The 25,682-nt window shown below is 36.6% G+C and overlaps 1 protein-coding gene and 1 non-coding gene across 14 annotated transcripts in view; both read right to left on the reverse strand.

Annotated features, from left to right (window-relative positions):
• VPS8 (VPS8, CORVET complex subunit) overlaps positions 1–25,682 on the reverse strand; it is a 237,940-nt gene that overhangs the window by 156,669 nt on the left and 55,589 nt on the right. For 10 of the 13 annotated variants that reach the window (XR_002828228.1, XR_002828231.1, XR_002828230.1 and 7 more), the window contains exons 10-20: positions 24,844–24,911; positions 23,466–23,619; positions 23,301–23,360; positions 22,076–22,183; positions 19,765–19,845; positions 16,696–16,866; positions 10,975–11,049; positions 9,700–9,735; positions 8,699–8,789; positions 7,942–7,988; positions 6,885–6,974 (exon numbers count right to left, since the gene is read on the reverse strand). Coding sequence is in view for 10 of the 13 variants with exons in the window: in XM_023750605.1 (XP_023606373.1) it covers positions 6,885–6,974; positions 7,942–7,988; positions 8,699–8,789; positions 9,700–9,735; positions 10,975–11,049; positions 16,696–16,866; positions 19,765–19,845; positions 22,076–22,183; positions 23,301–23,360; positions 23,466–23,619; positions 24,844–24,911 (981 nt within the window). In the remaining 3 variants the exon portion in view is untranslated. The other 3 variants (XM_014452278.2, XM_023750602.1, XM_023750606.1) reach the window with 3 other exon arrangements.
• Positions 6,309–6,438, reverse strand: LOC111825139. Its single transcript, XR_002828260.1, has one exon.

Raw genomic sequence — 25,682 nt, forward strand, 5'->3', positions numbered from 1 at the left:
AAGTGCAGAGACAAAGTAACAGGTTACAAATTAAAGAACAGAAGAAATCTCCAGAAAAAGAACTAAGTGAAATGGAAGCAAGCAAACTACCAGAGACAGAGTTCAAAACAATAGTTATGAGGATGCTCAAGGAACTTAATGAGGACTTCAAGGAACTCAGATCAAATAGGACCAGTTAGAAATAAAGGATACACTAACTGAAATAAAAAATAATTTACAGGAATTAACAATATGGGAAGACAAGAATCAAATCAGTGATTTGGAATATGAGGAAGCAAAAACACTCTATCAGAAGAGCAAAAAGAAAAAAGAATCCAAAAATATGAAGACAGTGTAAGGAGCCTTTGGGACAATTTCAAGCATACCAATATACATATCATGGGGGTGCCAGGAGGAGAAGAGATGAAGCAACAAATTGAAAACCTAACTGAAAAAATGACAGAAAACTTCCTTACCTGGTGAAAGAAATAGATATACAAATCTAGGAAGTGCAGATAATACCAAACAAGAGAAACCCAAAGTGGCCACACCAAGACACATCATAATTAAAATGCAAAAGGTTAAAGACAAAAAGAAAATCTTAAAAGCAGCAAGAGAAATGCAGTTAGTTACCTACAAGGGAGTGCTCATGTGACTGTCAGCTGATTTCTCAACAGAAACTTTGCAGGTCAGAAGGGAGTGGCAAGAAAGATTCAAAGTGATAAAAAGCAAGGACCTACAACCAAGATTATTCTACCCAGAAAAGCTATCATTTAGAATTGAAAGTTAGATAAAGAATTTCACAAATAAGACAAAGCTAAAAGACTTCATTACCACCAAACCCGTATTACATGAAATGTTAAAGGGTCTTCCTTAAGAAAAAGAAAAAAAATGATCAAAAATATGAATATAATGGCAATACATACATATCTACCAATAATTGAATCTAAAAATCAAAATAAACAAACAAGGAGTCTGATGAATAAAATAGAACCAGAGGCATAGAAACATGGAACAGACTGACAAATCTCAGAGGGAAGGGTGGGCGGGGGAAGAGATTAACCAAAAAACTTAAATGCATACATGCATTATCCATGGACACAGACAATAGGGTGGTGAAGACCTGGGATGGGGCAGGATCCGGGTGAAGGGGGACAATGGGGATAAAAAGGGGTGGGGGGGGATCTGTAAAAATCTCAACAATAAAAATGGGGGAGAGGGGGGAGGCAGGGAGGACATACCATCAACTCATGCCTAAGTTTCCAGCCTACTGACCTACTCTATAGATTTTAGGCTTGCCAAGCCCCACAATTATGTGAGCCAAGTCCTTGAAAGAAGATAAATCTGTGTGTGTGTGTGTGTGTGTGTGTGTGTGTGTGTGTATTCTATTGGTTCTGTTTCTCTGGAGAACCCCGACTGATACAGATGGTCACCGAAACATTAATATAGGAAAGTTGTGGCAGGGAGGTACTAAAGCTATGAGTCTCAGAATAGAAAGAACAGGATCTAATTAGAAATGGAGCTGATAGAAACTTGGGTGAAAAAAAAAAGAAAAGAAACTTGAATGTATGATACCAGGGAAGCCCAATGGATAGAGTGTTTCAAGAAATCATTCACTGTGTTGAATGCTAATGAGTATCAGTAAGATGAGGAATAAAAGAGTCCACTGAATTTACAGGCATGGAATGAGAGGAAGATAAGGAAATGGAGACAACTCTTATAAGATATTTGGGTTGTAAAGAATGTACAAACAGGAGGCTTAAGGCTATTGGGTATGGCTTGAGGCAAAGAAGGGATTTGTGTGCTGTATATTATTATTGTTGTTGTTGTTGATTTGAGAGAGAGGGAGAAACATTAATTTGTTGTTCCACTTATTTATGCATTCATTGGTTCATGCTTGTGCCCTGACTGGGGACAATGCTCTAACAAGCTGAACTACCTGGCCAGGGCTGTTTGCTGTTTGACTTTGTTTTAGGATGGGAAAGACTTAGCTGGAAGAAAAAGTAAGTTTCAGCATATATGAGACAAAGAACACTTTAATTCCTTTCAAGTCTACTAGTTATTATATGAATAAAATATAATTATAGGTTCAAATCTTTCTCAGATAAATAAAAGCCGCAAGATCCAAAAGTTATTTTCTATAGTTAGGACAGGAAAAAATGCCAATTTGTCTTTAGAGGAAAGCAGAAATACTGACTGGCATTATATATTCTGACTCTAAGGAAAAGGTGAGGCCCCCTCCTCAAAGATGAAGACTAAAACTGAGGCAGCAGGCATGAGTGCCACCTGCTGGTAAAATACAAATTCTCAGTATTTTGACTAACCAGTCTTAATTGGAATACAGGTTACCTGTTCCTAATGACAGTTTATTGATACTGATACAGAATCTCAAATCTTCCCAGTCAGCAAAGATAGTCTTTTAAAAACACTCCTGGTCAGTTTGACATCCTCCTTTTATTTCAATATTCAATAGGATAAATCCAAGAGCTCTTACATCAGCACCAGGTCGTTTTAAACTGAAATATATCTCAGAATTTCTACTAGCCTGCCCTCTGCAGTAACACCGTAAATCCACGTATGACAGCCCTACATCATCTGAAGGCAGCATATCTCCATCTCTTTTCTCCTCAGATTAAACATCCCCAGTATTTTTTTTAACCGCTGTTCATAAAACCTCCCACCATCCCAGTTGTGGGATAAATCTTAGTTGTCAACAGTCTATAAAATATCTTAGTGGTTTTATCTCTAACAAGTAGCCCAAGGGTTCTATCACTTTCCTTTATCTGGGCCCTAACACATCATTGGCTCATACTAAGTTGCTGTCAACTGAAATCCTGTCCAGCTAGATTTTCCCAATCCAGTACTCATGCAAGTTAATTATTTGAATCTAATGAAGTCTGGATGTTTATCCCTGTTAAATTTCATATCATAATGATTTTGATTGCATTTCTTGGTGCCAACTAAATTTGACAAGCCACTCACTAAGTCTTCATCCAAATCAAAGATAAAAACTTGGATATTAAAGAGCCTTAAGATGTAACTAATACTAAACCACCAAAGAATATTCTTTGGGTAGAGATGTTTAGCTACAAATCTATTTACTATTTACTAATCTATTTACTATTTACATATCTATTTCAGCCATGAAGATAAAGGAAAATCCAGAAAAATGCTCTTAATGAAAGCAAGATGTTATGGAATAGGCATTCCATGAATAACTGTCCACATATTCCTTTCAAAATGGCAATTTATGAGTTTAACGTGGACATTTTTATGTAAACTCATAAAAAATGTTCACAAACCACACTGGGATTATCAGTAGATAGTTCCTGAAGTTCACTCTTCTTTCCAAAAAATATGCTTTTAGAGTCAAACTATTTTATGATTAAATATTTAAGATTATACACTTCAAACAGTAGATTTATGGCCAACTAACCATGTACTTCACCCATCCTAATGGACTGAAGAGCACCTTTTCCAGAAGCAAACAGTCCTTCTGAGGGAAATAAATTGTGTCTCCTCAGCTTAGGCATCCATGCTTAACTGAGAATGGAAATTGATCCAAAGTTACTGACAAATTATCAATAATGGCTCAGATTGGTCAAACAGTATCCTGGGTTATAATTCAAAAGGTTTTGAGATTTGGATAATCATAATGCAACTAACTATATATCACATATGCTGGGCTTCAGCTATTTTCATAAATATATTTTCCACTTTAAAGACCATTCTCTGCGCTCATGAAAATGAAAGCAAAATATGAAGTGTTGTACTGTAATAGATGTGGACCCTGAAGCCCAACTGCTTAGACTGTAATCCCAGCTCTATCATTTATGAGCTATGTAATCTGAAACAGGTTACTTAGCCTCTCTGTGCCTCAGTCTCGCTTATAAAGGGGAATATCAGTACCTACCTTACAAAGTTATGATAAAAATTAAATGAGTTAATATGTATAGAGGGTTTGTAACAGTGCCTGCCACACAATAAGCATTAAAGGGCTTAGATGTTTACTCTAATTATCAATCTGATCACCTATTAACAGCACCCCTTGTCACCCATCCTTTCCTTGTACTTGTCTGAAAATAATAGTATAGTACAGTGCTTATTTAAGAGCTGAGCTTTGAAGTCAGAAAGACTTAGATTGAAGTCCTGGCCCCACCACTTACCAGCAATATTACCTTGGGAAGTCACTTAACCTTTATAGGTCTAAATTTCCTCACCTATAACATGGGGATTAAAACAGTATCTACTGCATTGGGTTCTTGTGAGAATTAAATAAAATGAATGTCACACCCTTTACGTATTATTTGACACGTAGTATACTAGTATACCTAGTGAATCTTTGTCAAAACCCCTCAACCCTTTGGAAGGCACAGTCTGAATCGTACTAATCTCCTTTCTGACAGTCTTCATGATGCTTTTGGCCATATCTTTGGTTGTCTGCCTTTCTTCAATTTCGTAGCTGTTCAGTGCTTTGTAGACAGGTATGTCTCAACAAGCCTCACTGTTTCCTTTCTTTTTGGATTATTTGCGGCTAATATGTCAAAATTTAAAAATTTGCTATTCTTTGTGAACCCATTAGTTTTTTGGAGCAAATAATAATGAGATTGTGCCCATATTTTTTTCTGATATATCTGCTTTATGAAATACAGAATTCATGATAAGTGTATTTTTGTCATTATTGCAATTTTTAAAATAATCAGTTTTCTCTCAAGAGTCTATCCCTCCCACTTGCCAATCAATGATAGAGTAAATCCAGAATAATGGTTCCCACTACGTTTACCTTTCATGAGACTAAATTATTAATAAATCAAAAATTTTATCAGATACTCTTTTAGCAGAATAAAACTTCCCACAGAGATCTAGATGATTAAAGAACATATTCTACTACAGTTTGTTTCTCTGTAAATTTTGTAATTTGTATAGAAACCATCATCATACTGAGATTCTTTCATATTTCACCATCAAAACATCACTTTTGTTCTTTCTTTCATAGCTTTCCCATGTTCTTCTCCAGCATGGTGGTTTCTAAACACACACACACACACACACACACACACAACTCATTCGCCCCTTCCAGCATTCCCTATTAGATGTTTCTTTTCAACAAAGTATACCCTATAATGACCAGAGTTCTTTTCTGAATACCATCTCCACCACCTCTTGTTAATAGTTTCGTTAAAATATTGTTTTCTATACTATGTATACTGCAATGGTATACAAAATAATTTATATATAATGTATTGTTCTCAAACAGTTTTGTTCCTAAATGCTTTCTTTCTACCTATGTTTTCCCTCTAAATTATCTATTTTTAAAAATTTATCTGGGTTTCTCTTCTTTACTGGTAGATTTAATGAACCTCCAGACAAACAGCAATAAAAGTTACTCGCCAGGAGCCCCTACTATGGCATTCAAGAGTACATTTCAGGAAACCCAACCTTCCTCTGACCCCTCCAAATGTTAACACTGTATCTGTTCTTATCTTCCAAACTTATAAGTATCAAAGTGAGATGTGAAAAGATATGAACTGCACCCACTCTTCAACTTCAAAACCCCTAGACTTCTTCTAAATATTTCTGTTAACGTATACAAGAAAAGTTATTTTGACTAGGCTGCAAACCTTAGATAGCAAGGATCATGTATATTTTACTCACTAAGGCCCAGTGTCTAGACCAGTGATGGCGAACCTTTTGAGCTCGGCGTGTCAGCATTTTGAAAAACCCTAACTTAACTCTGGTGCCATGTCACATATAGAAATTTTTTGATATTCGTAACCATAGTAAAACAAAGATTTATATTTTTGATATTTATTTTATATATTTAAATGCCATTTAACAAAGAAAAATCAACCAAAAAAATGAGTTCACGTGTCACCTCTGACACACGTGTCATAGGTTCTCCATCACTGGTCTAGACCTTAGTACATAGGGGTTGCATACTTGGCCCATGGGCCAAATCCTGCCCATAGCCTGTTTCTGAACTGCTCACAGAGCTAAAAGTGGTTTTTACATTTTTAAAGGTTGTTTTAAAAAAGAAGAACATGTGAGAGATCATACATGCCCTATATTTTCCCACCTGGCCCTTCTTAGAAAATGTTTGCTGACCTCTAGTATTAGATACTGAAATATTTATTAAAAGAGGAGGTGGCGGGTGGGGTAGCTCTAGGAATGGAGAAGGATAAACAGAGATTTACAACAAGTAAAACTGGAAAGCATCGGAAATAGTAAAACTCACATAATAAAAACTGTACAGGCCTTAAATTGTTCTTTGACTTCAGTTTTCACTGCATTTTAAGAAAAACTAAAAATCTTTCATTCTCATTTTTTTAAACTGTCTGCCCCGTATCTGTCCGTTACGATTTCACTCAATTCGTCCCGGTCATCAAAAGGCAGTTTATTCTAGGGAGGTATGGTGACAATTAGAGCATTACTTAGCCCAATTTGTGTATCAGCCTCCCAATGATTCACATATTTCAGAGATCATATTTTTTTTGTAACTAATCTGTTCTTGAGTCACAGTTACTCTTAGGAAAACTAAATTTAAAACATGGTAGTCTACCTTTTCTTCAACTAGCCTAATTAACATAAATGTTAGTCATTAGCAAGGTGTCAGCCACTATAAGGTGTCAATTCACGGGAACACCCTCATACATATAGTCTTTCCTTCCACACAGCACTAAGTAGCTAAGCACTAACACTTCCCGACATTTTTACTCATCTGTTCCCATGTGACCTGTTACTTCAAAATTTAATCACACAGAATGCTCCACAAGCCCTGAAATAAAGCTTTGAATACTGAAAATTGTTTAACCAAATCATGAAAGTTCCATTCTTCAAGTAAAATGAAAGAGCAATGTTAGACCTATTCATACCAACTGCTGTTATAAACACATGCAAAAGTGTACCTGAAAATGCTGTTCCATCACTTGGATTTTTCCCTGGTCTGGGCACTTTTTCAGAGCTCGATCTGTATAATGGAATAGGATTTCTACCATCTGTAAGGAAAATAGGCTTGTATAGAAGTTAAAACATATCTCTAAAGTTTTTCAATACTTAATATATTCGATCCCCTTAAATAATACAGAATCAGATTTTGTTATTATATTAAAAATAAATGTAAAATTTTAGTGGCTTTATTTTCCAATTTCCTAAACTCTACCTAAATTCTTTCAGCCTCAGGGCTAGTACTAATTTGCTAATCTTTTCTAAGACTATCTCCAGGTTCTAGATTTTAGTAGTATCTATGTTGCTCAGGAGATGAAATGCTGAAGTTAAGCTCCTCAGTAATCCTTTGCTGTAAATCTTTCCCTAAAGAACACAGATAGAACATAGAACCCTAAATATTTTGGCAGATACTGAGAAAAATCATGAGTCTAAAGATGATCACTTTTATTTTCTAAATGTTTATACTAATTTGGAATGTAATTTTTACCAATGCACTTGCACATTAAAAAGGGAAAGAAATTAGTACAGTAAATGAATTCAACCAAGTCTAGACTAGGAAAACAAAGGCAATAGTAAATATTAGCATTAATCAATTACTAATGCTAATTAGTAATAATAATAAATCATCAGCCCTTTGTATTACCTCAAGTAACATACACACTTGCATTTATACTATTTTTCATAATTACTAATCAGTTTATAAAATATAACAAATGTCAACTTTCTATGGGCTATTAGGTTCAGAAATAATCCAGATTCCAGGCTTCTTCCTAAAATAACCAAAAGACTATTTACTACTTTATCATTTTCATAAGAGAGTGAGCAAGAAAAAAAAAAAAAGATGATAAAAATTTTTTTAAAACATTCAAGATAATACCAGGGAACTATAATATGATTTTTTTTTATACACAGACACCTTAACTGTAGCCATTTACCTAATCATGCCCAAATATTACTAGCAAATACCCAAAGCAAATTTGTGCTGTACCCCAGTAAAGACCCTATTAAAATACTTACTCGATCTGCAACAACAGCCTTTCGCTTACTGGCATCCCCTGATAATCCTGCAGAGAAGCAAATTCCAAATGAAAACAAATTTAAACCACATCTTCAGGAGTGAAACTGTTCTGGTCATAATCTGTGCTAACAATACATATCCATACAACAATCCTTAGATATCAAAATTTTGGATAATATGCCATAATAAGAACACATTACATCTATTGAATCAGATAGCCTATCAATGTACTTCCCTTTTATTCTAATATTAAGTGACATTTAAAATTATATATCCTATATTGGTTATTAACCTTTTTCACTGAAATCTGTAAGTTCTGGTAACATCTATATATATAAAAGCCTAAGCGACCGTCTGACTATTTGACCGGTAGCTATGATGCACACTGACCACCAGGTGGCACACACTCAATGCATAGGCATGGAAACATGGAACAGACTGATGAATCTCAGAGGGAAGGTGGGAAGAGGGAGGGCGGGAAGAGATTAACTAAAGATCTTATATGCATACTAGAGGCCCAGTGCATGGATTCGTGCACCAGTGGGGTCCTCCGGCCTGGCCTGTGAGAATCAGGACGAAACCAGCAGCCCGACATCCCCTGAGGGGTCCCGGATTGTGAGAGGGTGCACTGGACCTCTAGTCTTGCTTATAAAATACTTAAACATTAAGCTAAAAAAGTGTTCTATGAGTGATTAGTATTATTCATTCTCTCTATTTCAGAAAAAAGTCTACACCACCGGTTTTCTGTTAACTTACCCACAACTGCTTTTGCTTTTCCCTCATGGAAAGACCATGCAAGAGCCAAGGCTTCTGTAAGACAATCTTGTTTCAGGAGATGATCCACCCTCTAAAATGAATAAATGCAAGAAGCTAGACCCCTTTGTCTGACCAATCACAAGTCAGAATTCCTATTTTACCCAATATCTTTCTAGAAGTTGTTGCTTAGTAGCTACAAGTATTCTAATAACCACATGAATATCTAATTTCCAAGAAAAATAATTTCTTAAAGCACTAGATAGTACAGTGACTATATAAGATAGTACTAGGCAGCCACAAGGCCCAAATATAAAAAGAGAAAACAACTAGAATGTCACTGTAACAGAAACGTCTAGTTGCTTATCACAACATCCTTTCACTCCCTCATCTTCAGTAACAAATCCCAAGTTTATTTGAGACAGCAATAAACCAGCTAAAGGACATCTCTAAGACTCCCTTGTTGTTACTTGGGACCATGTGACTAAGTTCTAGCCAATGATAAGTGGAAGTGTTGTTTGGTATTTCTGGGATATCACCTTAAAAGGGAGGGGCTAGCCTTTCTGTTCTCTTTCCTCCTTTCTCGAATGTGGACTTAACAGCTGGAGCTCCAGCAGCCCTATTGAAACATAAATGACCCTGGGACTAGACACCACAACAAGGATGTGGAACAGGATAGCACACTAAAGACCATGGAGCTGCCACACTAGCCACATCTGGCCTACTGCCAGATGGCTTTTACATGAGAGAAAGCTTGAAGCCACTGTTGAAACTTGAAGCAACAGGCCACTATTATTTTGACTTTTCTGATGTATGTAGCCAAACCTAATTCTAATTTACAGTGAGTTTTATCAAATCAAGTACCTAACAGTTACAATGGTTTTGATGTACATTTCTGAAATTAAAAAGCACTAATCCAAATAATCTTTTTTGGCAAAGTCAAAACAAACATTAAGATGCTATCAGTTCAACAATTCTAACACATAAAATTACTTTGAACTCACCTCTCTCCAGCTCCTCAGCATCATTACATAAACAGACTGGAAAACAAAGAGAAGGAAATTAAAATGACCATCTTTAACAAACTTGGTTGGGAGACACATTTGTCCCTGCCCCACATCTCATTTTGCATCTCTTTAAGTAAAACCACTCATAATACAGTTGAAGTGTTTACTAAAGGGTCTTCAAGGTCCCATATTAAAGAGTAAATCAAACAAACATTTAAAAGTTAATAAGTCTACAGTCTAGGGCAGTGGTTCTCAACCTTCCTAATGCCGCGACCCTTTAATACAGTTCCTCATGTTGTGGTGACCCCCAATTTCATTGTTACAAATTGAACATAATTAAAGCACAGTGATTAATCACAAAAACAGTATGTAATTCTATATGTGTTTTCCGATGGTCTTAGGCGACCCCTGTGAAAGGGTTGTTCGATCCCCAAAGGGGGCGCGACCCACAGGTTGAGAACCGCTGGTCTAGGGCGTTAATACCTAGGAACAAGGAACGCTCAATCTCCCTGTACAGACCTGAAAATTTTCAATAATGAAAAAATATTTCTTCTCCGTGTTGTTTTTTCTGGTTGGTTTGTTTGTTTGTTTGTAGGGTTTTTTGTGTGTTTTTTTTTAGCACAGGAACAAAATGATATACAAAAAGTTCCTATTCCAGTGATTCTACTCTAAGTCAAATGCTTCAATGCATTTCAATATGTCCTAAGCTAACCTAATAAAGGACAGCTTGCCCTAACCGGTTTGGCTCAGCGGATAGAGCATCGGCCTGCGGACTGAAGGGTCCCAGGTTCGATTCCGGTCAAGGGCATGTACCTGGATTGCGGGCACATCCCCAGTAGGGGGCGTGCAAGAGGCAGCTGAATCGATGTTTCTCTCTCATCGATGTTTCTAACTCTGTATCCCTCTCCCTCTCCCTTCCTCTCTGTAAAAAATCAATAAAATATATTTTTTTAAAAAAAGGACAGCTTAATTACATGACAAATATACATAATAAGGTATCTTCATGGTCATGAAAACATAAATTTGAAGAATATAAAAATACATCCCTGAATAAAGAAAATAAGTGTCCTATTAGAATCTAAACGAAAGTAAAAGTATGCCCCAAAGTGGAGAAGGTAAATTAATTAGCTAAAAATCATGACTATCTAATCCCTAAAAGTTTTAGATTACTGCTAATCGATACTCATTTTGTAACGCACTGCCCTCTTCACCAGCAATCTGCTTAAGCCTCAACTATCCTGACACAAACAAATGCCAAGTGGAAGAGCTTACTTTGGTCCCCAAATAAAAGATCTGACCACCATAGCTACTGATGGATTGATAACAAGCCTTCTCTCCAACCAAAGCCTGTAAAAAAGTAAACAAAAAAGGTAAAGATTGCATGAATTAGAAGTCTCATTAAGTTTTAAAGAATGTCCATTATAAAGACAACATTTTAGGCTAACCTGGTTTACCCCATAAGTAGGGGAGCATGGATATCAATCATGGGCCAGTCCATCAGTGGAAGGAGCAAAAAAGACAAAGTGCAAGAAAGTAATTCTCTGCTTACACAGGGGGTTTATTTTTCAGAATAATGCAGAAAAGGGAGGAACATGCAAACTTGTAAACCTAAAGGAAAACTGTTGCAACCTGCCCCGTTATTGGATAACAATAGTCACTGCTTCTGGCAAAGAATAGAGCTGATTGAAAATGGTAGCCCCAAGTCCTTTGAAATAAATATAAATATTAAACACAAGAAGAAACAGGAAGACAAAGTAGCATAGTATATAGGAGTCAGCACAGCCCAGCAAAACAGAAACAAAACCTGCTGTTTGATAAGTCAGGATTGCAAACTTTGGCAATGTCACTTTCTAGGTATGACCTTAAATAAGTTTCAAACTTCCGACATTGAGTTTTCACATCTTTGAAAACCATGCACAGTTTCTTTGAGGCTTAAATATGTGAACATTTATAAATCTCCCAAAATATATAAGCAGTCAATAACAGATAACTATGATAATTAATCTTAACTTTTCACTGTGGAAATTTCAAAATATAGATGAAGATAGAATAAAATAATGAACCCCCTGCAACCATTAACCAGCTTCATTAATTGTCAACTCATCACCAATCTTATCTATAATCCCACTGACTCCAATGTAACACAGTATAATTTTGAAGTGAATTTCAGATTTTGAATATTTCATTTATAAAAATTCAGTATATATATATATATATATATATATATATATATATATTCAATCCTTTTTAATATAACCACAATTACATTAACATGCTTTTAAAATTTAATAATCATTCCTCAATATCAAATACCCAATCAGAGTTTGGATTTCAGCTTGTCTCATAAATGTCAATTGCTGTGTATGTTTTGTCGTTTGGGCTTTTTTTTCTACATTTAATTGTCTGAATCAAGATACAGACAAGGGCCACATATTGGAGCTGGCTGATAGTATCTTTTAATGTATAGGTTTTGCCTCCACCTCTCACCATCCCTTATTTTCCTTTAGGTTTATTTATTAAAGAAGCTGTAACACTATTCCATAAAGTTTCCTCCACCTGATTTTGCTAATTGTGTCAAGGAATCTTTTAACATGTTCCTCTGTCTTCTATATTTTGTCTAGAAGAGGTTTGATCAGAATCAGGGACTTCGATTTTGGTTTCGTTTTTGGCAGTAATATTTAAGTAGGATTTTGGATGATGTTCTTGATTATCAGGTTGAAGTTCCCTTCTATTTCTAGTTTGCTAAGAATTTATCAAGACTAAATGTTAAATTTTCCTGTCTTTTGAAAAGATGATATGGTTTTTCTTTTACCATTAACTAAGTCAAATGCCTCAAGGCATTTTAATATGTCCTAAGCTAATCTAATAAAGGACAGCTTAAATACATAGCAAATATATTTGGTTACATGGTTGCCTCCTATACATCACCCTGACCCAGGATCAAATCTGAAACCTACCTATGTGCCCTGAGCGGGAATTGAACCTGTGACCTTCCGCTGTATGGGAGGAAGCTCCAACCAACTGAGCCACACCAGCCAGGGCTACGTTGATTTTTAAATGTTAAACCAGTCTTGAATGCCTTGGATAAACACCATTTGATCATGATTACTCTTTTTATACACTGCTGGCTTCTATTTGCTAATATATTATGGATTTTTGCTTCTATACTTATAAGGACATTGGTCTGTTGTATTCTTTATTATAATGTCTTTGTCTCATTTTATTATCAGAGATAATAAGCAAATTTCATTTTAAAAAAGTATGTGCTCCCATTTACTCTATTTTTTGAAAAGATTTCTGTGTAAAATTGGTGGTTTGTTTTTTTTTTTCCTAAAATATGATAGACTTCATTAGTGAAGTCAACTGGGCCTCGAGTTTTTTTGCAGAAAATGTATTTATTTACTAGATCTTTCATTTCTTCTTGAGTCAGCTTTAGTAATTTGTGCCTTCCAAAGAATTTTCCATTTCATCTAAAATTCTTGAATTTAGTTACTCATATTGTTTATTTTTATTTTTATTGATTTCAGAGAGGAAGGGAGAGGGAGAGAGAGAGAGAAACATCAATGGTGAGAGAGAATCATTGATCCACTGTCACCTGCATTCCCCACACTGAGAATCAAGCCGCAACCTGAGCATGTGCCCTGACTGGGAATTGAACCGTGACCTCCTGGTTCACAGGTCAATGCTCAACCACTGAGCCACGCCGGCTGGGCATATTATCTTTTTAATACCTATAGACTCTATAGTGACATTACCATCCTCACTCCTGATATTAGTAATTGTGCCTTCCCCCTTTTTTCCTTGATTAGTCTCACTAGAGGTTTGTCAATTTTATTTATCTTTCAAAGAACCAGCTTTTGGTTTCTTTAATTTCCTATCATTTGTCCATTTTCCATTTAATTGATTTGTGTTCATCTTTATTATTTCTTCTTTCAATCTACTTTAAGTATATTGTGCTCTTTTTTTATTTCCTTAATTAAGATAGAAGCTTAGATCACTTATTTGAGATTTTTCTTCTTTTCTAATATAAGTACTTAATGCTATGAATTACCCTCAAAAACTGATTTAATTGTGGATCACAGATTTTTATATGTTGTATTTTCATTTAGTTCAAAATATATTCTAATTTCCTTTGAGATTTTTTCTTTGTCTCATGGTTTATTTATAAAAGTGTTATTTAATCTCCAAATATTTGAATTGTCTCCAAAGTGACCCTGATGATTCCTTCAACAATTGGCTGAAGCTTGTTTTATGGCCTATCATATAATCTGTATCAGTGGATGTTCCACATGCACTTGAAAAATAATTGTACCTTGCTTCTGTTGGGTGCAATATTCTATAACTGTCAGGTCAGGTTGATCAACAGTGTTCTTTTTAGTCTTCTATACCCTTAATGTCTTTCTGCCTACTCATTTTATTACTTACTGAGAGAGTTTAAAATTTCCAAACTATAACTGTGAAGTTGTCTTTTTCTCATTTCAATTTTGTTCATTTTTGCTTCATATCCAGTGTATTTTTCATTTCAAGCACTTTAGTTTTATCTCTAGATTTACATCTTTTAAAATCTTCCATGTCTCTACTTAATTTTTTGGACATACGGACTATACCTATGATAACTGTTATGTCCTTGTCTGCTAATTCTAATATCTGTTTCAGGTTTAAGTCAGTTTTGATAGATTTTTCTCCTCAGTATAAGTTGTGTTTTACTTTTTCTTTGCATGCCTAGTAATCCCTGATTCGATGGCAGACACTGCAAATTTCAAATTTCAGCATGTTGGGTCCTGGAAATTTCTGTATTCTTATTAATATTATTGTGCTTTGTTCTGGGAGGAGTTAAGTTACCTGGAAAGTTTGTTCCTTTCTGGTCTTGTTTTTAAGATATGTTAGTGGGGACGAGAGCAGCATTTACTTTAGTTCTAACTATTCCCCACTACTGAGGCAAGATGTCCGAGTACTCTGCCCAATGCATGTGAATCATAAGGTTTTCCATCTGGCTGGTGTAAACAAGCCAGTGTGATCACTAGCTATCGTTCCTTCCAAATCTTACAAATATTTCTTTCCTTGCCTTGGGCAGTTTCTATTGATTAGTAGCCTGCTGAATACCCAAGGGGAACCTTTTGTATAGTGCTCTTCACACCAGTACTCTGGCCTGTCCAACCCACACTTGTCTTCCTGCAGTCTCAGTCTCCGCTCTGTCTCAACTCATGGAGTACTCCAAGCTCCAGCTGGGTTCCTCCCCCTGAGCCACATGGAAACTCTCTCAAGGACAGACACTGGGATACTCATAGGGCTCATGCCATTTGTTTCCCATTTTGTCAGGGATTGCTGTGCTTCATTACATGATATCCAGTATCTTGGAAACTGTTGTTTCTTTTTCTGATTTTTTTTCCCCAGACAGGAGAGTAAATCCAGGTCCCATTATTCTATCTTAGCTGAAAGTACAAGCTTAAAGTCTGACTTAAAAAAATACTTCAAAGTATTTTTAATAACCAGACACCAGAAAACATCTAAGTGTGAGACAGTAATTATTCTTACTTTAGAGAATTCTATTGCGTTATCATTATTCTTACTCTGGATTTTCTTGGTTTCTAAATTTTAAGGCTGGAAGACCCTTTCATGTATATTTTATGCTCTGAGGTTCTAATATCTCAGAGAGATTTGGGCAATGGCTACATTTCATGCAGCAGACACTCATTAAATATGACCATCATTACTATTTCCTTCAAGAAAATACCCAGGAAGCCTCATAATAGTCTAATTTCCTGCTTAAAGATTACTGGTTTAGGAAACATGAGATCACAATTCAAAGTAATTTAACTGTAAACTATCTGTGTAAATTGCTAAAAGCCATTATTACAGTTACTTAAAATATTGTAAAACTAGAGGTCCGATGCACGAAATTCCGGTGGTGTCCCTCAGCCCGGCCTGCACCCTCTCCAATCTGGGACCCCTCAGGGGATGTCCAACTGCGGGATTGGGCCTAAACCGGACATCCCTCTCACAATCCGGGACTTCTGGCTCCTAACCGCTTATCTGCCTGCCTGCCTGATTGCCCCTAACCACTTTTTCCTGCCAGCCTGATCGCACCCTAACCGCTCCCCTGCTGACCTGATTGACGCCTAACTGCTCCCCCTGCCGGCCTGATCGCCCCCAACTGCCCTCCCCTGCCAGCCTGATCACCCACAACTGCCCTCCCCTGCCGTGACCCACCTCCTCCACTGGGACCCACCTCCTCCTCCATTTGAGGTAGCGGAGACCGCCGGGACCGGCTCCTCCACGCTGCATGGAGCCACAGGACCCCCAGGCCTCACCGCGCAGAGCGGCTGCTGGGCCCCACCTCTGCTGTGCGTGCGGCCATCTTGTGATGGCCATTTTGTGACAACATTAGGGCGTGATGCGTGAGGGCGTGACGCCACCTAAGCTATTATTAGTATAGATTAATACTAAGATCATAATTTTCATGTCTTCCTTCTCTCCCAGCACACCAACATTTCATCTATCTCCTACTCTGAAAGAATCTTTTTTCTTTCTCTCAAAGCCCATCTTTGCCTTTTAATTCCCACAAACACTATACCTGTTCATTCCTTTACCAATCACCCAAATATTTCCAAAGCCTCATGGGCTACCTGTCACTAGTCATTTACCCCTTAAATCTATTATACTTATTGCTGCCATATTAAACTTTCTAAAATATTTTGCTTTTATAACTTCTGTCTCATAAATTTCCAACTTCATTTTATTATTTTAGCATAAAAGTTAAAACTCTTGGGCATTAAATTAGTCAGATTTGTGAATAGAAGGTAACAGAAACTACTGTTTTAGTTCACATTCCTGAATATTTACAAACACACCCACATCCACTTCAACCTAGTGGCTTTTAAAGAAATACCTCAAAACATAAAGATAACTCCTCGGAGTTTCTATTTCTAGAACAAAACAGCAACAAAGTACCACGTTTATCAAGTCAGTACTAAGATAATGGGTTACCCTTACCAGTGCCTGGCTAACATTTCCTCCGGTGGCTAGTGATTTGAAATGGCTGCTATTATAGACCAACTGAACTTCTGAGATTTCCACTGTTTCCAATTCCTCTTGAGTTTGCCGATCAATCACATGCAACTTCTCTGCACTATCCAAGAGTACAACTGTGCGTGAGTTCATCCACTGCAATTCAAGCACACAACAAAACAAAAGTGAGGCCCATCCCACGCCATCATTCAGGACAAGAAGAAAGCTTGGCCACTCAGTTAAATGACCCTGAGGACTTTATCCATTTAATAACTTCATGACAACACAATCACAGCAAGAACTACTGAGTAAACAGCCCAGAGAACAATAGGAACACAACACAATATTGAGTTTGACAGTGCTACAATGACACTCTTGTAGTCCGAAAGAAGGCTAACAAAAATCTTTAACAGATATATGTTACAGGATATATTGGCTTTCATAAAATTTTTTCAAAGGTACATTGGCACAAATGACTTAAGCAAAGTGACAAACTTTGTATTTCAGTTTTTATATCAATGAAACCAAAGGGCAAATTAAATCTCATAAACCTAGGTGGTCAAAGGATGATTGTTGAAATATATTTGTAATACATAGTTCAAAATAGAAGCTATTTAAAATATATATTTCCTTCAAAACCTCCCTAAAATTATTAGGAGAGTTTTTGCTGTATTTTTCTATATCTTCTATCCTATCTAATAATAGACAAACATGGTAATTGACCGTACCTTTGCTATACCTCCCATTGGCTAATCAGCGTGATATGCAAATTAACCGCCAACAAAGATGGCGGCTAATTTGCATACTGCAGGCAGGGCGGGACAGCGCCATCCCACCTGCCCTGCCACCATCCAGGCCTGCTATCTGCGACCCAGGGCGGCGGGCTTCCGTGTGCGACCCGACCCGGGGCGGCCGGGCAGTGCAGCAGCGATCGGCCAGCCCGCCGGGCCTCCATCGGGCATCCCGTGTGTGACCCAACCCGGGGCAGCCGAGCGGGGCAGCAGCGATCGGCCGGCCCGCCCGGGCGTCCCGAGTGCGACCCAACCCAGGGCGGTGCCCCAACCCCCAGATCGGCCCTGCCATGTGCGAGACCCGGGGAGGCGGGGCAGGCACTGAGGGATCGAGCCTGCCATCTGCCACCCGGGGAGCGGGCCTAAGCCAGCAGGTGGTTATCTCCCAAGGGGTCCCAGACTGTGAGAGGGCACAAGTGGGGCTGAGGGACACCCCACCCTCCCCCGCCAGTGCACAAATTTTTGTGCACCGGGCCTCTAGTATCTATTATAATTTTTAAAATAATAACTAAATAATAATGTTAAAAATCTTCTGAAGGATGCCATTTTGATAAATTTCTTGGGTTATGTATGAGATTATTTTCAAAATATATTTTTAAAAATCTTAATCCTTCTCAAGGAATAAAGTTTTTAAATCTGCTCAATTAGAATTCTAAATTAGAGGGAACAAAATAATTCCCCTGCACATTATCTCTCTGGCATTCATGTTGATTTATTTATATGATCCATCCCAGGTTATCAAAGCTTATTTGCATACCATATCAGTGACAACCAAGTTGAAAATGGATCAATTTTCTCTTGACATATGCTGAAGATATGCTCTACCACTGTATAGTAGCTACTATAAAGGAAGGGTTTGTTTTTCTGTGTGTTTGTTTGTTTGTTTGTTTGTTTCCCACCCCCAAAATAATATCTCTCAGAAAACAGAGTTTGATACTCAAATCTTTTACAAAGAGCTCCTATAAGGTGCTCTTTTGATCACTTTACTTTGAAAAACAAAGTATCATTTAGGAAAAAAAGATACATTTTTTTATTAGCCTTACTGAATATCAGTCAGTAATAGTTTTTAAATGCTTTAAAACAGAGAGAGAATGACAGAGAAAAAAAAGTTTGCAGTTTAGCAATTATTCCTGAGGTTAGAATCTCATAATTGTGAGTGTTGACATTGTTGTAAACAAACCTTTTAAAGGTAATTTACAGAGCAATGTAGTTAGTGGTCACATCATGGATAAGCCACAGGACAAATAAAAATACTCGCTGTGAATTGTCAGGAGCATTGCTACTTGTGGTTGGAAAAAAATTTTCCAGGGGAAGAATCATATGCTGATTTTAAAAGTACTGTATCTCAAACATCTTAAACAGAAGTGATGAAGAATTCTAGAAAACTGTGTCCAATGATTCAACAAGGGGTTCTAATGTTGACAAAGTCACTGATGTTTTATATACATGAGAAGAGATTGAACAAAATTATTTCGTGAAATGTTTATAAGAAAAAGCATTATTTCTAAATCAATGATCTTGTGTGAGATTAAATAATCTCAATAATCTTTATAATTCAATTTATAAACTGAACTTATAAATCTTATATAATAAATATTCATTTCATCCATAATCCTAAAATGTTTCATTTTATCAAATTGAGGGTAAAACTTTTTTTAGCCTTTTATTGGAAAAATGAGGCACAGTCTTATATTTAGGGTTGCCTATATTCATATATCTACAGAATATTTCACCGGATACAGATAGTGATATGCTAAGAGCACTAATGATAGAAACCCAGAAATATTATAACTGCACTATTACAGAATTAACACACTATTTAAAAATTGACACAAAAAGAAATATTCTTTTTTTTACACCAAAAGTCACTTCGGACTGAGATGTGTTATAGAGAGAGACCTCTGCAAATTTTTTAGCTCCTGAACCAATTAGGACAAACTCAGAAGGATAAAAATATGTTTACAAAGAAAGTCCAGCAATAATTCTGAAGAAATCCACCTAAATTCTTCTAAACTCCCCTTTAAACTAATTAGGACATTAAAGAAAATTTTTGTTCAGCAAGACATAGGCTGAAAGACAAGAAAAATAATGTGACATCATATCAAACTCAGACTTTATTCAATATAAGCCAGACTTCACTTCTGTCCATATTTCATATAATCCTAAAGGCATGGTTCATGGCAGAAATCCTGATAGCTTTAACACACCATGATCTCAAAACAATTACATGCAATAAATGGGGATAGTTCATTTGAATACTCACAGTAAAGTTGATGAGGTCATAGTAGAGGTGAAGATGCTTTTGCTTAGTAACATGGATTGCTCCAGATTCATCTCTCTTAACCTGATGATGAAATAAAAACAACCAAAACCTCAGCTATTGTTTGAGGGATATTTTTAGATACTTCATTATACTCCACCCAAAAATTATTTCCATTCAGAGTATGGATAAGTCAAAAATATTGATAATTAAAGAAACTATCACATAAATGACAGAAATGATCACACCATGATTTGTACCAAAATCCAAGGCATATCTGGTCAGTGGTTCAGCTGTCAGTATTAGCAAATTCTGTAATGTAATATCCACTCTGTCAGAAAAACTTAATCTCACTACACCAATGACTGTATTTAGCTAGAGTTAAGACATAAAATAGGATGGTGACATGGTGTGAAAAAGTCAAACAAAAGTTCATTAAAAGAAAAAAGCTGCTGCAGTGACAAAACTAGACTTTTCTGACATATAATACTATTACTGCACAAACAACCCAAAGTTTCCCCAAAGAACCTCAGTGTCAATCTTTTATTTATATACTAGAGGCCCGGTGCACGAAAATTTGTGCACTCCTCGGGGGTCCTTCAGCCAAGCCTGCGCCCTCTCGCAGTCCAGGAGCCCTCAGGGGATGTCCGATCTGATGGCTTAGGCCCGCTCCCTCTCCTGTTGCCTTATCTTCTTCCTTTCCCTTGTGTGAATATCCACTAAGGTTATGTATGCTCTAGCATTTTATTTTCACAGTTTCAACTACCTTCTCTATCCCTGAATTCTCACTTGTACCCCAGACCTGGATTGCCATCTGCCCAGAAGACATTCTCCAATACAACACTTGAGAGTTCCACCTTCATTACCAACTCAGCACACTCAAACCTTCCCTAACCTTAACTCTTTAAATATTTCAAGCTTTTAAAATGTAAACTCAAAAATGAAATGTTTGGTTCATATCCTTCAGTCCTAGAACCAATAATATCAGAAGCCTTGTCTTTCCTTCAAAATATCATCCCTACCTCTCACTACAACCGACCATCCTTGTCCGAAGACCTCATACCTGCTTTATTACAGGAGCCAAACCTTCCATTTCCCTCCTACAATCTTTTCTTTTTGATATTTCCATACTGATCTTCCTAAAATATCACTTTAACCACATCTTTATCATTTTAATTACCTAAGAACCCATGATGGCTCCCCATTACCAATCTAGGTCAAGTATACACAAACCAGATCAGGAGTTAGCAAACTTTTCTGTAAAAGGCCACACAGTAAATATTTTGGGATCTGCAGACCATATGGTCTGTGTCACAGTTACTCAACTCTGCCACTATAGTGCAAAAGCAGCCACAAATAATACATAACTGAATAGGCATGACTGTGTTCTAATAAAACTTTACTTACAAAAACAAGGAGCCAGCCAGATTTGCCCCACAGACCAGAGTTTGCCAACCCCTAATCTAGATCCATGCCATATACTCAACTTTATTTTCCACAATATGTTTCTCCCTGTCATTAATTCTATAAACATTTACTAAACATCTATATACAAGCACTGTCCTAGTGGCTGAAATATAGTTATAGAGTTGGTCTTTAGACTGATGAAGCTTTCAGTCGAGTGAGGAAGAAAAATACTAGACAAGTTATTTTATAAGTACTGAATGTTATAAAAATTACATTCTTACCTCTATAACTTCAGTTCATCTTATTATGCATATCCACCCCACGCCCCATAGTATTTGCAATATATCCTTCATAAAGTCTTCCCTGGCCTCTCTAGTCCATACAAATCTCTTCATACTCTAAAGGTATCAACTTTTAATTCTCACCACATGGTTGAATCCTTAAACCATTCTCCATAGTAGTAATGAGCATACTGATGTGGCTTTTCAAACAATAGTTTAAGCTATGTGGAAGAAGAATTTATACTTCCCTCAATTGCTTCTTGTGTTCATCACAGTGTAGAGAACACAGCAGATATTCAATAATATTTGCTGTCTAATAAATACACTATATGTATATAGGTAAGCCGTTATTACAGACATATGTACATTCATATTACACATACACCATTAATTATTAGTCAAAGGTGATGGAACTGAGAAACACACCATGAAAGGGCACAGAGTAGGGTGATCAGTAGTTTTCCATGTTAACCATTAAAGCCTTAAATAAAAATTAAGTATGTCACTCTCTCTCCAAAGAATTAGATAGTGTATTTCTTTGACACAATATTAAATTATTGATGAATCAGAAAAAAAATATTTTGATAAAGGACTTTATAACAAATCTAGCAAATATTGGGACTTACCAAAAGGAAATGCACAACATCTCCTCTGCAGAAAGCAAGCATGGGATTCACAGAATTATGCGCTGCCACAAAGTGCCAGGCCAGCAATGGTACACTGGAAGGATCCATCTAAGTGAAGAGAAGGCCAAAAAAATTCATCACAGTTAATGGGCAAAAAGACACAGAGAAAACTGATTAAAAACACCATCTGGCTAGTGTTCCTTCTACCAATTACTCATTAAAATGCCAACAAAGCAGAGATATTCAATAATACAAATCTGTGTATTTTATTGTATGTAAATTTTATAAGAGAGGAAAAACTTAGATAACTATAGCTAATCATATGCATGCTGATCTTTAGATTAAGAAAAAACAATGATTTCTTTAATTTACTTGGAAATAAATAAATAAGTAAGTAAATAAATAAATAATTTGGTAAGTAGATGGAGAGATGGATAGATATATAGTAAATATAGTACACTAAAATGTTAATTATAGAATTTAGATGGTAGGTATACAGATGTTTAATGTAAGTTTTTTTCAACTTCTCTGTTTGAAAATGTTCATAATAAAACGTTGGAACAAATACCAATAAAAACATACGAAAAGGATGTAAACACAAAACACCATGATAAACCTCAATTAGCCAATGAAGTTAACCTAAGAAATACTAGTGGCAATCTAAACCAGCTTTGCCAGGCTTCCGCTGGGGCCTAGAGATATACAGAGTACCAACAAGGAAACAGAAGTGTGATCTCCCTCAGTATAAGGGCTGCTTTCTGAACTAGTCTTAGTTCAGTAGCATCATTCTCCATCCCATCCCATCCCATCAATACTTCTCCTCACACACACACACTGGAAGACCACAACCCTCTGAAAACAATCAAGCAGGAAAGAAAGGAAATCAGGTGTGTATAACATACCAGAGGCAGAAGCCAAGGAAACAGTATGTAGTAGCAATATATGTTAGCTATTGTTTTCTACCAGTTCAGTATCGAAGCAGCAGCTGAAAAAACTTAAAGCAATAAAGGTAGAGAAGTTCAGATCTCATGATCCTAGGAACTCCGCTGTAGTCAACAGCTTATGCTGCTTTGGTCACATCAAGGTAAGCCCAGACAATAATCTTTGGAGTAGACTTCCATCTACCTGGTTTTATGACAATCTCATAGAATTCACCACTTAAATTTTATTTTCCCCAACCTCCTGACATGGTTTTTTTGCTGAAAAGATGGAGAAGCTTACTCACACGTCCATAGGGAAAAGTCATCCACACTTTCAAGGATGGTTTCAATCCAATGACCAGTATCTTCAGGAGAAAAAATATCATTTAATATTTATCCTGTCATTTTCAATTTTTTGGTTTTCAAAGCCTTTCTAAAAGGTCTGAGTTTCATCTTCTAAATACACCCACCTTGGTTAAGGATGCCATGGCCAGTAAGGAAAACTGTGTGATGGGATGATCTTTCAAGTCAGGCTTAGAATGAAGAGGCTCAATACAGCACACTTCACCCTTGGAACCACTGAACAGGCATCTAGACTCGCAAGTTCTCACTCCCATCACTCTCCTGAAAATGTAACCAAAAGATTCAGAACCAATTTAGCAATGACCCAAGGCACTATCATCTCTAGCTTGGACTAGACAATAGCCTCCTAACTCCTACTCTGGCCCCCAGCAATGCAAACTCCACAAGACATCAGCATGATCTTTTTAAAATATAGGCCAGATTTATTACTCTTCTAAAAAACACTCCAATGGCTTGCCACTGTACACAAAATAAAATCCAAACTTCTTTACGTGTTTTAAAAGGCCCTATATTATCTGGCTCCAGCCTTCACCCTCTCCCATTACTGTTGTTCCTGAGAAAGTCACACTCCAGCCACATCTAACTTATTCCCAGTTGCTCCAGCAGGCCAAGTTTGTGCCCGCCCATCAAAGCCTCTGTGCCTGAATGTCCCTCTGCCTGAAATATTTCTTTCAGATCTTTACATCTGTTGACCACATTATCATTAAGATCTTTACTCAAATGTCAGCTTCTGAGAGAAGCCTTCCTGAATGATCCTCAAGTGCACTCCAGCACACTGACCTGTCTTCTTTTCTTCACGGCACTCATAACTATAGAAATTATTTCATTTGTGTGTTGGTTTATTGTCTGTATCCCTCCCCCCACCCCAACAGCTACAACTTTGGTGCCTAGAACAATGGTTACACATACATATGCTCAATAAAAATTAGCTGAACAAATAAATAGTATTTTTTTAAGCAATTACTTTGGCCTCAGCATTGTCAGAAGGTATACGAAATACAAGAAACAAAAAAAGTCCTTAAAGAACTTAGGGAAACATAATACACATTATATTTGATATTCTGTTTTTCTAAACTCAGCTTTATAAGTGTTCTTCCATGTTATCGAAATAGTCTTCGCTCTTATTTAAAGTATAAATGGGGCAATTCTAAGACAATAAAAACCTTCCTATACCTGGCTACCATGGTTTTATAATCAGCTCAGCCTGCGAACTAAACGAAAATTAGTGAAATACTCCAGAATAATAGTTCCCCAAGTCTGGGGAGTAGTTTAGAATCCCAACTCAAACCTACTAAGATAGAGATTGAGGGGTGGAAGGCAGGCCTGGGACTCCATATGTTCCATAAGCCTCCCCAGGTCATTATAATACAGAACCATAACCTATTTTCAATTACATGAGTTTTCCAGACTTCTTCATGTTCAACTTGAAGTCATTAACCAGAGCTAGTCTTTTCATTTGTCAACAAATGTCCATTAGTCTCTTACTTAAATGTCAATTCAAAAACAGAGCCTCCGCTGTCGTTGCAAATTGCAAGAGTTGGATCATCTGTAAACTGAACAGAGAAAAAATTTATTTTCTTGTAACAGGTCAAATGTTAAGAAGGTAAGGGAGAAAAACTTTTTTTAAATCTAAAACAAACATGCTTAGCATTGAAAATACCTTAGCTAAACTTAGCTTATCACTCTAAACACACAAATTTACACATATTCAGAATAAAAATGGTTCAAATCTTTTAAAACCTGTGGTTTTAAAAATGCAAAACCACTTTTCCTTAGGATAAAAGAAAAATACAAACTATAATTCATAAAAGCCTTAAAGTTTTCTACTTGGGTTCTTTAATTTTTTTCTAACTTGCTATTAAAACTGAATAGGATACTTTGGATACATTTGCAGTTGCCTTGTTTTCAAGAATAAAGACACAATAAAAGATATTTGGTATCTTTGGAGAATAAACATGTCTGAATATGTTTTCTAAATAACTGAGGAGTTAATCCATTATACATAAAATAGTTTAACTTTTTATATAACTATTCCTAAATGTGCTGTTCCTAAATGTGCTGCCTCCTGCTTTTCTTCAACTAACAGTACCTCAGTTACTATTACTTACTCTTGAAAACTCAAAGTAATAAATAATGTTCACAGTGACAGGCTGTCCTGCGGGTTTATGAGGTATGGTAAATGTAGATGTTGTACACTACAAAACTGAATAACTTACTAACTTGTACCATATACAGTGACTGGTCTCCCTAACCCAACGGTTGGTGAGCCATCCTAAATGGCGTGCCTACATGCTCTTAGTCAGGAATGGTTGAGGTACAGGAGG

The sequence above is a fragment of the Myotis lucifugus genome, unplaced genomic scaffold, assembly GCF_000147115.1.
Source record: "Myotis lucifugus unplaced genomic scaffold, Myoluc2.0 scaffold_14, whole genome shotgun sequence".
NCBI classification, from domain to species: Eukaryota; Metazoa; Chordata; class Mammalia; order Chiroptera; family Vespertilionidae; genus Myotis; species Myotis lucifugus.